Here is a 15,793-nt window from a genome sequence, read left to right as displayed (position 1 = left end):
AATGTATAACTTTATTATCAAATTGTATTAATGTGTGTGTGTGTGTGTGTCCACACATAAAAAAAACAACAGCAACAATTTAAATGACATAACACAATGTTAACATATTAAAAACTCACACTCTCGGGGGAAATATCGTACACCTGTGTGTAAAAAATCGCTTTAGAACAATTAACGGAAATAGCACGTGTTATTGTTAAAAGTGGTAGTAAAAGTTTAGATGAAGATTTGTTAGTTAAGATTAAATCGGTTACTTTAAGTAATGTACTATTACAATTTTTGGAAATAATTAAAGACCAGTAAGTAGGAAAAATGTAATAAAGGACTAGTTTTACACGAGACCAAAATGGTCTTCCTTTATTAAAGAACTAGCAAATGACTGCTACTTCGTCAGAAAAAAGTACACCCCAAAATTTTAGATTCGTTCCAACAGTTCATGTAATGCCTTTTTATATCCTCCACCATACTATGGAGCTCCTCTAACTAACTCCTCGAAATATTCATGTCAGACCCAACAAAGTATGCATATTTTTGATCAGCGAAAAATTCTAAGTCGATTTGGCGATGTCTGTCTCTCCGTCTATCTTTAAAACGAATTGAGATAGAAGGCTAAAAGGCTAATTTGCACACATGTGTATTTTGCCTGTAGGCAGGCTAAGTTCGTAATGGGCCACGTTTTCATATAACACCCATATAACTATACCATCCAATATTCTGTATTTTGATTATTTTAGCGACATTATTACCGGAATTGCTTCAAATTTTGTAACTAAATTTTAAATGGGTACTACAATCTGTAACAAAGCCCCCGATGTTAGCGATATTACTAACCGAAATTGTTTTAAATTTCGTAGTTGTAGTTCGTAATGGGTTCTACAATGTATGACAAAAAAGTGTCCAATTCTACGTATAGCCCCCATATAACGGTGCTTCCCAATATTCGATATTTTGATGATTTTAGAGACATTTTCCCCCAGAATTGTTTCAAATTTTATATTTAAAATTCGTAATAGGTACTACAATCTGTAACAAAATATAGTGTATTCAGATCCACGCCTTCTTATAGCCCCCGTATAACGATACCTCGCTATATTCGATATTTTGATGATTTTAGCAGTATTATTCACTAGAATTGTTTTAAATTTCGTAATTGAAGTTCGTAATGGGTACTACAGCCAATGCCAAAAAATTACTTATGAACCCATATAAGGGTTTCATTTAAGAGAAATTTTTCAACGGATTTGTTTTTGAAAATGTTCAAGTTCCATCAAAATGGTGGCGGGTATTAACATTTTGGCCCGACCGACCTTAGCTGCTGTTTTAATTCTTAGTATTCAACATCAACTGTTCAGTTTGACATTTTTTTTAATCAAAACTGTATGCATCGTTACATAATTTTCAGACTTTCAAGTTTTTCATTTTTCGGAAAGAAGTTTACCGTTGAGGATATTAGATAAACTATTTAGTACACATTTAAAAAAACGCCTCCATATCTTAACCACAGACACCAACATCAAATTTCACGATTTCAGCTCTATACTTTACCCAATTCCAAATTTAGTACTAATTAATACTTTTCGTACAATTATAGTACACATTTCCAACACCACCTCAATATATCAATTCCAGATACCAACAGAGACATCAATATCGAATTTGAGGATCCCAACCCAATTCCTTCACTCAATACCAAATTTTAGTGTCATTTAGTACTTTTCGTACAAATATAGCACGCATTACAACGTGCCCGATTTGGACTATATCGACTACTTCCTTCACTGTAAATAAAATAAAATTGTAAATATATGTGTGAGGTACCGGAGGTACCGGAATGTATTGGACCAAAGCATTTCACTTCATCTTATACTGTTAATACTATGTGAAATTTTGAAGAAAATCGGACATCTATAATATTTTTTGGGAATAATCTGGTGTTTCGCCCATTATGAGAGACATAAATATCGCCAACCGTGAACCTTTGTGAGAGAGGTACCAGAAGGGTTTGGCCAATATCTAAAAGTTTTCACACCGGAACTTGCGTTGGACAAAATATTGGGATACATGAAATTTTAGCAGAATCTGATGCTTATTTTACATTCAATGAGAGGCACACTTACTCAAAATTTTGACCCGTTTTGCGGGATATACCAGAAGGAGTGGTCCGACATATTTCATCTTAACACCTGGTTTTGTGTTAATAGAAAAATTGAAAAAATTTAAAGAGTGTTATCATTATTTAACATTGTGACCCTAAGTAGGGGTGATACCAGATGTGGGACGATATCTATCATCTTCTCACCAGATCTTGTGTTAATAGAAATATTGGGATGTGTGAAACTTAAAGGGAATCGGATGCTAACTTCGCATTTTTAAGCGTTTTGGTTATTCAAAATGTTGAGTTGGAGCAAAATTGGATTTTCCTTTATCTTTCTGTGCAGTAAGATATTTTTTGAAAATGTTGACCTTTTGTGGGGGAGGTACCAGAAGGAGTGGACCGATATTGCCCATCGCCGAACTTGATTTAAGTTTGATAATAATATTACGATGTACCAAATCGGAAACTCCCTTCGAGAGTTATCGTGCCAGTTATCGTATCTCTAGCCAAATAGCAAAGAAAATAATTTATTGCACAGAAAGAGAAAGGATAATTCGATATTGCCCCAACTTTGCAAATCCTAATATTTCCATCAGTGCTAGGTCAGGTGCGATAATTTACAATATCAGTCCACTACCTCAAGTACCTCTCCCACAAAGGGTCAACATTTGGAATATTCATGAAGCTCATAACACCAAAATAACCATCGGATGTCATTCAAACTTGCCACATCTCAATATTTATATTATAGCAAGATCTGTGATAAAGATGGTAGAGATCGGACCATTCCTTCTGGTACCTCCCTCACAAAGAGTTAAATTTTTGAATAACCAAAACGACTGTAAAATACGAAATATGCCCCCGGTTCTCTACATATCGCACATATCTCATTATTTCAACTAACACAAGATCTGCTGTGAAGATGATATATATCTGCCAACCCCTTCTGGTACCTCACCCACAAAGGGTAATAATTTAAAATACTTAAAACAGTCATAACTTGCGAAACAATATTTCTCGCCACTAGAAATCTGGTTTCGCATAAAATTGGATACAGGTGTTCGATTTTGCACACACAAATATTTTTATCTGTATTAGATGAAGAATGGAAATGGAATAATTCAGTCCGCTATACCTGCAACCTCACGCATATTTCCACATTTTCGAAAAATTTGCACATATCTCATATAAAGTATAGGAAATAGCCTATATAGTCTAAATCTGGCACGTTGTAATATTTATATCAGTCCTAGGTCAGGTACAAAGGATCAACAGTTTAAATAATCTGGCAGAGGGTATACGTTTGTCGGCAAAACCGATTGATACTATTTTACTTATTTTATATTACAAAGAATTCTTATTTTCACGTTCATATCTACAAATATTTCATCAATTTTGTGGGTTTTAAATGGGTAGGGAAAAATTAAGTTTTAGCAAGTAAAGTTGAATTCTGGATTACTGTGCGATCTGAGGGCCGTTTCAACTTGTTTTACATGAATTTCTCCTAATTAATCAATTTCAACTGATAATGAATAATTATTCGACGATTAACATTTATAATCGGCGAAGTAAACAAGATGACGACGACGGCGACGACAACAATAACAAATCAGCAGCAGTAGCAACAACAACAATGGCAAATACTAACCCATCACCATCTTCATAGAAAAAGTTCCCAAGACATCGTTGTTTTTATTGGCATTGTTGTTTTCCTTCAAAGTGATAATAGCATGGCATGATAAGAAAACATCAGAGTATTTGCGACTTTTCCTTCTTGCAAAATAAACAGAATTCCGAGCTAATGAATAATGTTTCGTTTGCTTTTTGCATGATTTGCAAAATAAACAGAGAAACGTGTATTTTATTGTTTTTATTATTAATAGTATTTTTTTACTTCCAGGTTTTTTAAAATTATTTCGATTCTAATTGGATCAACATCGACATTACAAACCATAAAAATTACAAGGATGCTTCAAAGGACACAAGAAGTTCGAAAACATAAAACGATTTGCCATGGATTTCTTTAATGATCAAATATTAACCGATTTAGGTGAGTTTGATGTGACTTCTTCATATTTCTTTAATTTGAAACATTGAAATTGAATTGTGAAACTTTCTTGATTAAAATTTTGTTTGACTGAAAATTTTTGTTTGACAATTTGCTGATCATTAACCTCGCGTGAGCGATAAGCCAACAACAAACCATAAATTGTTTTAAACGAGAGCCACGACAAATTTTCTTATTTAAAAAATTTCCAAAAATAGACGACAGATGTTTGAAATCCTTATCATAAAAGTAGCGTATAAAAACGTATTCGAAATCACCCAAGCCAATAATTGAGTTTATTAACCCAATGAAGAGTGTTCCATGGTGAGATAAAACGCCATTTCAGATTGAGAAGGCAGGTTTCAAAGTGCTTTAATTTTCGATAACGCTTTATGATGGCTATAATGATTTCATATATGTTAGAGTGATATGTGAAGTGACATTTGCCATAATTTTCTTTAGCATTTTTATAGATGACTTTTAGGCGTTCCCCAGAATTCGGAAACTAAAACAAGGTATTGTACAATATACAAAATTTCTGAGAGCGCATAAAAGCATGCTATGACATTTCGATAATAAAATACGACAAAGACATCACATCAAAATTGTAAATTTTCGTGTTAAAAACAAAGTCTCAATAAATTTGAATTAAATTGAATTAAACTTTTACGATGGTAAATTGAATTCACATAGTCCGAAACCAAATTGCAGCCGTCCCTACAGAAAAACTTATTACTGTTAACTTTCAAAACATATGGCAATACCTCGCATTACTTTTCAGAAAAGACTAGAGTCATATGTGGAAAGACTTTAACCACATTTGTATAGCATACTTTTAGGCGCCCACAGCATTTTTATACCCTACACCACAAGGTGGCCAGGGTATTATGTCTTTGTGCATTTGTTTGTAACAGGCAAAAGGAAACGAGATAGACCCATAGTTCCTTTTGATGATCTGCATAGAATCACATTCTGAGTCGATATATGCATGTCCGTCCGTCCGTCTGTTCGTCTGTCCATGTATTTTTGTAAACAAAGTACAGTTCGCATTTATTACCCGATCCAGATGAAATTTTGCACAAATCATTTGTTTGGCCCAAGGACGAACCCTATTGAAATTGAATATAATCGGTCAAAATTTAGATATAGCTCCCATATATCTTCGTCCGATTTGCTTTTTATTGTGCACCAAACGTGTAATATCAGCCCGAATTGTATGGTATTTTGCATATACACCCAAATTAGGCCTGAAAATATGTATGCCAAATTTGATCGAAATCGGTTCAGATATAGCTATAGCTCTCATATATATTGTTCATCCGATTTGTTATTTTTGTCCACCGCCGCCGTACTATGCACCCTGTAACAACAATATTTGGGGAAATATATCAAATACAGCTCAGAAATACATTTGCTAAATTTTATCGAGTTCGGTTCATATTTGGATGTAGCTCCCATATATAACTTCGTCCGATTTACCTTTTAGTGTGCACCAAACGTCTAATATTTGGCCAAATTAGATGAAATTTGGCACTTACGACCGAATTGAGTCTAGAAGCTAGTATGTCAAATTTGGTGAAGATCGGTTCAGATATAGCTATAGCTCCCATATATACTGTTCATCCGATTTGTTATATTTGTTACCCACAGCCGTAATATGCACTCCAACGAGTCAAAATCAAATACAGCTCAGAAATATCTTTTCGAAATTTTATCGAGATCGGTTCAGATTTGGATATAGCTCCCATATACATCTTTATCTGATTTCAAATTAATTTTGCTCCAAATGGGCAATACAAGTCCGAATTTAAAATATACAAACGCTTCGGCATATTTAGTCCTTTGAATTTTAAATTATAATTATAATCATAGCGTGTATGATTGAATTCTCCCATAAAATCTTTTAATTGTTTTGCGCAGCTCTACTAAATTAGCAAAGTGGTGTAGGGTATCATAAAGTCGGCCCGCCCGACTTTAAGACTTTCTTTACTGGTTATAGATGACTTTTAGGAGTTCCCCAGAATTTGGGAACTAAAACAAAGGTATTGTATAACATAAAATTTTTGACAGAACATAAAAGTATGCTATGACATTTCAATAATAAAATACGACAAAGACATCACTTCAATATTGTAAATTGTCGTGTTAAAAACAAAGACTTAATAAATTTGAATTAAATTGAATTAAACTTTTACGATGGTAAACTGGAGTTGGTTGTTCGAAAACCAAATTACATTCGTTTCTACAGAAAGACTTATTGCTGTTAATTTTTAAAACATATGCCAATACCTCGCATTACTTTTCAGTAAAGACTAGAGTCATATGTTTTATCACATTTGTATAGCATACTTTTAGGCGTTCACAAGAAACACTGCACTATAGAAATAATACACACAATATTAAAAAGTATCAGTCGGTTTTGCCAACAGATGTATACCCTCAGACTCTACTTGATTAATTTAATATACAGGTGAGATGAAAAAACTGCAACCAACTTCAGACTGCTGTCATTTTTAAGCCACTCGTCCGACAGCTGTTAAAATCATTCCAGTAACAGCTCATTATATCGTTCACAAGCCTACCAAAGCATTTTGGTGAGAATTTTCCAGAAAAAATAGTTATTCGTGATGAAATTTAAGCGTGATAGTGTGATTTCTTTATATTTGGCTGGAAAACCACAAGCGGCTATCGTTATAGCACTCCAGCATTTAAATGTGAATAAATATTTTGTGTCTCATACCATCGCTCGTTACTGTGATACTGGTGGTAGCCCGACGTCAAGGAAGTGGACGGAAGAAAACAGAAACATCAGCAGAAATGATTCGAAAAGTAAAGAAGCGGCTTGATCGAAACCCTCGTCACAGTGACCGAACAATGGTTTGCGAGCTGAACATATCGCAATATTTGAAAAATGAGCTCGGGATAAAGCCATTGAAATTCCAAAAAGTGCAAGAACTTACACCGCAACAGAAAGAAAATAGACTCAAAAGAGCTAAAGAGTTGCTTCGCTTGGCCGAAAGTGTTGGACTGCCGAATTTGGTTTTCTCCGATGAAAAAACATTCGTTGTCCAGCAATTTGTAAACAAACAAAATGATCGTGTTTACTTTCCAAAGGGATCAGCTGAAAATGTGCACCTTCAGTTGGCGATCAGAACTCAAGCGCAGGCCATGACGCGCTTTTCGCTCGTATTAATCGACCGACAGAATAAATGCCAAATATTATCGCGAAAATATTCTGGAGGGTGTATTAAAACCTTGGGCACGCAAACATTTTGGCCGCAAACCTTCCAACAGGATTTAGCACGCGCCGCCTAATAATGGTTACAAAATGAGGTTCCTCGCTTCATTTCCAGCGCACAATGGTCACCAAAATCTCCAGATACCAATAGGTTGGACTATTGTGTCTGGAGTCGGGTTCGACTCCTTAGGTCCTCTACAATGGCTAGGAAACCATTGCAGCTAGCACTTCGGCTTATGAGTTCCTCCAATTAACTATCAATAAGTTATGATACGAAATTCATGTGGAAATTCATGGAAACGGCGAGCCGAATGCTTTGGTATTATGTGAAAAAAAAAAATTGTTTTAGGGTCCCTGTGGGTTATAGGTTTGTGATAAAGATGTGGTTTCGGCGATGGGTAGACAAATGGGCGAAAAGTACTAAATAGTACTATATTTGGTACAATTTGGTATTGGATGAACAGATAGAGATTGAATTCAAAAATTTATCCTTTGAATCGCTATTCATGTGTAGCCTGGACATATTGATGTGGTTTTGGAAGTTTGCAATTGCACGAAAAGTACTAAATAGTACCTAATTTTGTATCACCGTTGCTGTGTAGAATGGTAAAATGTAGTTTGTTTTAAATATGTGTACAAAATGTTACTAAATTTGGTGAAGGGACATTCGGTATTGAGTTCTCTAAGGGGCGTTGAAATAGTTTTGGACAAAAAATTGGGTATAGACCAACACTCCAAAAAATTGACAAATGGTTTCATTTTGGTATTCCACAAAATATATACAATTGTAAATTATAGGTTACACTCCAACCTTTTTTTATTATTTATTCTCTTATTATTTTTTGTGGATCCAGAAATATGGGCTTTTAAAAAAGGACAAGCCAATTTTGTGCAATTTTTGTATTGTATGCTGTTTTAGACAGGCGGTCTTCGACTGGGGCTCCTCTGGGTATGTCTTACACCCGCTACGCGAACCAAAGATTTTCTAAACTTGATACTCCTTTTAAGTAGCCGGCCTTCGACCGGGGATTTTTTTTTTAAAAAATTCGTGTTAAAAAAATAAATAATTTTGAGACAACTCCCGAACTGTTTTAAAAAGCATCACGTGACCACTTGTTGGGTTGGTATTTTCATTACTTTTAAATGATACCTATACTCCGTATGGGTTTAGTAGGTCCGAGTGTAAGCTGGATCTTGGACCCGGACTTTCGGCATTTGAGTCCCTCTCCCAAGAAAAAAATATTTTCACGGAATCAGGGTGGAAATACATACCTCTGGAAAATATTTCCGAGAGTTCTTCACAATATCACTGCAAAATTTTGTTCAGTCAAGTTTTCGATTTTTTAACACAACTTTTGGACATTTAATGAAAACAATTTTTAATTTCCCAATCAAATTGAAAGTTTTAATGGATATTTCATTTTTCCTTTTACAATGAGTAAGTATTCCAGCTCTATTCAGATCTATTCCTTTATTTACTTCTTTTCTAAATCTCTATTATGTTTTAAGTCTCTCTCATATTAACACGGTGAACACTATCTCATGGATATGGTTTTGATGTAATCCGCATTTTCTGTACTTAATAATGTATCTTAGTTCCACAAATGACGTGCCTAACCCATCCAAGTTATTTCGATATGTTGGGAAAATATTTATAAATTAAGTAAAAAATGTTAATGAGCTAATCAATTGTTTTTTGGTAAGAAATAAACATATCTACATATTCGTGTTTCATTAACAATTACTTGAGTCGTGACTTGTCCACTCATCAAATCATCTATGTACCTTATTCAGTTTTTTGTTACCTTCTACACATGGCTTTCTGGCTATTTTTTTTTTTTTTTTTTAAGATTCTTCTCGAAGACTTCCAGTCTTTGTAATGTCGAATTGGTGTTAGATTCACATGTGGTGGTCTTTAAACCTTTGCTAAGCAACAGTTCTTGGCCAAATAAATGTTTTACACAATACAACAAATACATTTGTCATGATGCGACGAAACATGTGACGAAGAAGAACAGTAAATGAAGAAGAACAAGAAGAAAAAGAAGAAGCGACAACAATGTGTTAAACTGAAATGGATTCAGACAAAAATAAAAATCGTAAAATAAAACAGTTATTTAAAGGACTGCGAACGTGATAAGAGAATAATTACAAAAATAAAAATGGAAATAAACATGTATGTGATATTATATATGTGTGTGTCTGTATGTAACTTTTGTATGTGTGGTTATTCCCTTCTTACAAGTAATAAAAAGTTTCCACTTGATTTCAGTATTTCCGTTGGAAAACTGATTTCACATTTTTTTAATGATAGATGGGATGATGATTCAGTTGTAATTATGAAACTGGATTTTTTCATTTTTGACTGAATATGGAAAAAGTAAAAAATTGAAAAATGCCAAATATGTCATTAAGAGTTGAAAACAGAATAAAATAGGATATTCTGATTAAAATGAGCTTGGATTCTAATTATCCTATTTTTTACGGGAATTTTAAAATGTAGACATTGAAATTTATTCGAATCTTGTAAATATTCTAATGAATGAAACTCTTTACAGTTCTGCAATAAAAAATTCCTAAGCAGACACATTTTCCATGTGAAAATATCAAATCAAGTCAAACCACACTATCATCTCCACGAAGACGGCACAACACATTTCTTCCTAACAACAATCAAACAACGAGCAGATGAACAGTGTTTCAAAGAAGGATTTTACTTAGAAAGAAATAATTTTGAAAATTTTAAGGAAGTCTTGCGGAACTATTCTTTTCAAATCCCTGATTTTTGCTGTGATAGTCTTTGCCAAAATTTTCTTTATAAAATTCACGATTATAGCTCAGATAGTCCTTGTAAAAATAGTTTTTATAAATCCAGAATTATAACCCTGATGCTCCTGGCATAAATATTCTCAAAAAACATATATTTCAAAATCCTCGATTATGGTTCCACTATCAAAAATGTGCCACCACCATATCTAAATCCGAGAAATCAAAAGTGATCACAATATCAACTTTCAGGAATCAAGATCTATCCATTTTAGTACCATTTATAGTAGTGTACATAGTACACATTCCCAAACTCCTTATCTCAAAACTATATTCTAACAGTGGCATCTATATCAAACTTCGGGATTTCAAATCTACCCCAGATACCAATAGAGACCTCAATATCAAATGTGAGGATTTCGACATTAACAATTCACACAGTACAAAATGTAGTACTATTAAGTGCTTTTCGAACTTATCTAAAGCATATCCAAAGCATACTACAGACACCAAGAGCGATATCCATATCCAATTTTAGAATTTACGCAGTACCAAATTTGGTACTTTTTAGTACGTTTCGTATTATTATAGTACACATATTTAAAACAATCTCCATATCGCAACCTCAGATATCAACAGTGAACTTAATTTCAAATTTCAAAATTTAAGCTCTTTAATTTCCCCATTACGAAATGTTGAACCGTTTAGTACAAATATAGTACGCATATCCAAAACAAGCTCCTTATCTCACCACTGACACCAGCAACTATATCCATATCAAGTTTTATACGTACTTTTCGTATAATTATAGCACATATTTCCAAAAACCACTTTCATATCTCAATTCCAAATATCAATAGAGACATCTATATCAAATATGAGGATTTCAGCCCTATTCCTTTACTCAGTATGGAATTTAGTACTATTTAGTGCTTTTCATACAGTTATAGTAAACATTTTTAAAACTACTTCCTTATCTCAACCCCAGATACCCACAGAGACCTTGATATCAAATTTCAAGAGTTCAGCTCTATTACTTCACCCAATACAAAATTTAGTACTATTAAGTACATTTCGTACAGCTATAGTACAAATTTCCAAAACCACCTCGATATTTCAATCCCAGATTCCAACAAAAACCTGAATTTAGTACCTTTCGTACAATTATAGTACGCATATCCGAAACCACCTCCATATCTCAACCCTAGACCCTAACAGAGACATCCAAATCAAATTTCAGGATTCCAGCTCTATTCCTCTACTCAATACTAAATTTAGTACTATTAAATACTTTTCGTACAATTATAGTACACATTTCTAAAACCACCTCCATATCTGAATCCCAGATACCCACAGAAACTTCAATATCAAATTTCGAGATTCCAGCTCTATTAGTCACACAATACAAAATTTAGTACTATATAGTACTTTTCGAACAATCATCGTACATATTTCCAAAACCTAATCTATATCCCAATTCGAAATGCCAACAGAGACCTCAATATTAAGCTTCGGGGTTCCAGCTATATCCCATCACTCAATACCAAATTTGGTACCCTTTGGTACTTTTTTGCAATTATAGTCCACATTACCAAAACCTCCTCCTTATCACAATCCCATATACCAACAGAGATCTCAATATCATGTTTCGGGGTTCCAATATCCCTTCACCCAATACCAAATTTAGTACTATTTAGTACTATTCCAATCCCAGATACCTACGGGAAACTCAATATGAAATTTCGGTATTCCAGCACTATCCCTTTACCCAATACCCAATTTGTACCACTTGGTAATTTTCGTACAATTATAGTACACACTTCCAAAACCACCTGCCATATCTCAATCCCAACAGAGACCTCAATATTGTATTTCGGGATTCTAGTTCTATTTCTCCAGCCAATACCCCAAATTCAGAAATATTTAGTACCTTTTTGTACATTTATAGTACACATTTCCAAAACCACCGCCAAATTTCAAACACAGCAGTAACCTTAATATCAAATTGAAGAATTTTATCTCCTACCTTCACCCGATGCCAAATGTAGTACTATTCAGTACTAGCGACCCTAATACCAAATTTCAGATTTTTTAAGCTCTATCCGTTCACATAATACAAAATGGTACCATTTTAAGAGCTAAGTGGCATTGTTGAACTTTTCGTAACCTTAAAGTTCGAATTTCCAAAAACCCTTTCGTACATCGTTCCTACACTTCATCAGTGACTCTCATTTCTAATTCCAGCTCATTCCGTTTTTATACCCTCAGCCATATGGCTATATCATTTGATACGGTCAAAACGTGCCTAGTCGAAATAACGGTTTTAGGCCCTACGTCTCTTTGGACCAAATCCGTTTCAGAACATTTGGAGTCGATCTACCGATGTCCGTCCGTCCGTCTGTCCGTCTGTCTGGCTGGCAGGTGCGCACGATAACTCTCGAAGGGAGTATCCGATGTGATCCAAACTTGGTATATCGGAATATTTTTGTCAAACGTACATCGAGTTCGGAGATGGGCAATATCGGTCCACTCCTTCTGGTACCTCCCACACAAAATGTCAAAATTGTTAAAGAAAATTATTTATTGCACAGGATGAGAAAGGATAATCCGATTTTGCTCGAACTTTGCGAATCCTAATATTTTCATCAGTGCTAGGTCAGGTGCGAAAATGGACAATATCGGACCACTCCATCAGGGACCTCCCCCACAAAGGGTCAACTCTTAAAAAATATGATGTAAGAGTCCGATAGTCTTCAAATTTTACACATCCCAATAATTTTATTAGCACAAGGTCTGATGTGAAAATGGAATGTATCGGACCACTCCTTCTGGTACCTCCCCACCTCCCCCACAAAAGGTCGAAATTTCAAAAAAATATTTTTTGCACAGAAAGAGAAACGATAATCCGAGTTTGCTCGAACTTTGCAAATCCTAATATTTGTGTCAGTTCTAGGTCAAGTGCGAAAATGGACAATATCGGTCCACTCCATCAAGTACTTCCCCCACAAAGGGTCAAAATTTGGAATAAATACAACTCTTATAAAATATGATGTAAGAATCCGATAGTCTTCAAATTTTACACATCCCAATATTTTTATTAGCACAAGGTCTGGTGTGAAAATGGAATGTATCGGACCACTCCTTCTGGTACCTCCCACACAAAATGTCAAAATTTTCAAAGAAAATAATTTATTGCACAGGATGAGAAAGGATAATACGATTTTGCTCGAACTTTGCGAATCCTAATATTTTCATCAGTGCTAGATCAGGTGCGAAAATGAACAATATTGGAACACTCTATCAGGGACCTCTCACACAAAGGGTCAAAATTTGGAATAATTACAACTCTTATAAAATATGATGTAAGAGTCCGATAGTCTTCAAATTTTACACATCTCAATAATTTTATTAGCACAAGGTCTGGTGTGAAAATGGAATGTATCGAACCACTCCTTCTGGTACCTCCCCCACAAAAGGTCGAAATTTCAAAAAAGTATTTTTTGCACAGAAAGAGAAACGATAATCAGAGTTTGCTCGAACTTTGCAAATCCTAATATTTGCGTCAGTTCTAGGCCAAGTGCTAAAATGGACAGTACCGGTCAACTCCATAAAGTACCTCCCCCACAAAGGGTCAACATTTAAATAATTATAACTCTTATAAAATGTGATGTAAGGTTCCGAACGTTTTCAAATTTCACACATTCTAATATTTTTATAAACCCAAGATCTGCTGTTAATGTGGAATGTATCGGTCCACTCCTTCTGGCACCTTACCCACAAAGGGTAAAACAATTTAGCAATTCTTTACTACTTGCTATGCTCAAATAATTCTCTCAATAAGAAGCCTGATATGAATACACACAAACCCACAAACCCAGAGCCTACGCTTCAAGACAGCCCCTTGTACAAAATTTCAGGATTCTAGCGTCAGCCGTTTCGTCTGTGTGTCGATTCTTGACCAGTCATTTATTTCACAGCTCTTTTATTCCCGGATAAAAATATGTTTAAAATCCAAAATTAGGGCTTACATGATCCTCAAAAAATATGTTTTTTGTTTATTCCAGAACACTGTGCAGTAATTTCATCAAGCCTTTGCCAGAAAAGATATATTGTTTTTTACCAGTTTTATATTATTTTCCATTTTTTTTTTTGCATTACAAATAAATGGAGTCATTGTTGATTTTGCTATTCGTGTTTATATTCGATGTCATATTTATTAAAATTTCTGGTTACCAAGGAAAGTTGTTTGATCAATAAATGTGGAACACAAAACTCGAATAGCCTGTTTTACACAGCAAGGAACAGCGAAACGAAACAGTTGCGTTTGGGATTTTGAAAACTATTGGCCATCGTCGAAATAAAAAACAAATTAAAAATAAATACAAAAATAATAAGAAAAAAAACTTATTTTTAACGATAACTTATCGGTCTTTTACGTTTTAAATAAATTTCGTATAAAAATAGAAAAAAATGCTAACTTATCGTTTCATAATGTAAAATGGAAATGATTACATGCCGCATAATTATCAAATAGAAATAATTTTGCAAAATCGCCATAAAATAAAATCGTAATAATAGAAAATTCATTATCATAGTCTTTGTTATGATTTTGTTTCGAAAAAAAGAAAGAAAAAAAAAAAAAAACAACGCATAATAAACGCCACATCGTTTGCAATTACAAACCCGGACTATCGGCAAATAGTTTTATGAAGTAAACAAAAAAAAAACACTTCCAACAATGACGAAATAAAGAAATTCAAAATGACTGTCGCCATGGTTAAATAGAAAATAAAACAATAAATAAGAAATTAATAAATAACAATTGTGTGTGTGTGTGTGTTTTTTTTCTCAATTCAACTTCACAGGCATTTGCTAAACGAACCGTTTTTCTATCACATCGTGGCTCGTGTAATCCCAGCCTTAATCTTATTAACGGCCGAGTGTGTTTTTCTCTCTCTCTCTCTCTCTCTCTCTCTCTCTCTCTCTCTCTCTCTCTCTCTCTAAAAAGAAAGGCGTTAAATGTTATAACTTATTAAAAAAATAATCTTATTAAATTAAAATCGTAAAATAATTGTTTAATAAACAATTAATAGGAAATCATTTAATCAAAACGCAATTTAGTTGTTGTTGTTTTTACTGTTGTGCTGGCAAAGTGTTAACATTTTAATTGAACTAACAACCGAACGAGAGAATGAATGAATGAATGGACACCGTGTGAACATGTTTTGTAAAAACAGCACCACATTCCAAGATGCAGCTGGTAATAATCATAATTGTCTCTGGATAATGTTATTAATGTTGGAACACTGGATTTCAAAACCATATAACATTGTAAATATATACATGTGAACATAAGATAAGGGAACCAATTATTATTACGTTTACATTGGCTTAGAAAATCGAGCGAATGCGATATTTGTTTCTTTACTTTTTTGATGTTAAAACTAGTAAAAAAGCGAAATATTAAACTCAGAGTACATATTACGGATGAACAATATATGTGGGATCCATTATATCTATATCTGAGCCGATTTCGATCAAATTTGCCATACTTATTTTGAGGCCTAATTTGGTCGTATGTGCAAAATTTCATACTATTTGGGCTGATATTACACGTTTGCTGCACAATAATAGGCAAATCGGACGA

The 15,793-nt window shown here is 34.0% G+C and overlaps 1 protein-coding gene across 3 annotated transcripts in view; it reads left to right on the top strand.

Moving 5' to 3' along the window:
- LOC101890415 (uncharacterized) overlaps positions 1 to 15,793 on the top strand; it is a 74,063-nt gene that overhangs the window by 28,532 nt on the left and 29,738 nt on the right. For all 3 annotated transcript variants that reach the window (XM_011292421.3, XM_005179035.4, XM_011292420.3), the window contains one exon: positions 3,996 to 4,145. In XM_011292421.3, coding sequence (XP_011290723.1) covers positions 4,109 to 4,145 — 37 coding nt within the window. In that variant the 5' untranslated portion in view covers positions 3,996 to 4,108. The remainder of the gene's footprint in view (positions 1 to 3,995; positions 4,146 to 15,793) is intronic.

This window comes from Musca domestica, unplaced genomic scaffold, assembly GCF_030504385.1.
Source record: "Musca domestica strain aabys unplaced genomic scaffold, Musca_domestica.polishedcontigs.V.1.1 16, whole genome shotgun sequence".
NCBI lineage: Eukaryota > Metazoa > Arthropoda > Insecta > Diptera > Muscidae > Musca > Musca domestica.
This window is presented reverse-complemented; position numbering and strand designations above follow the sequence as displayed.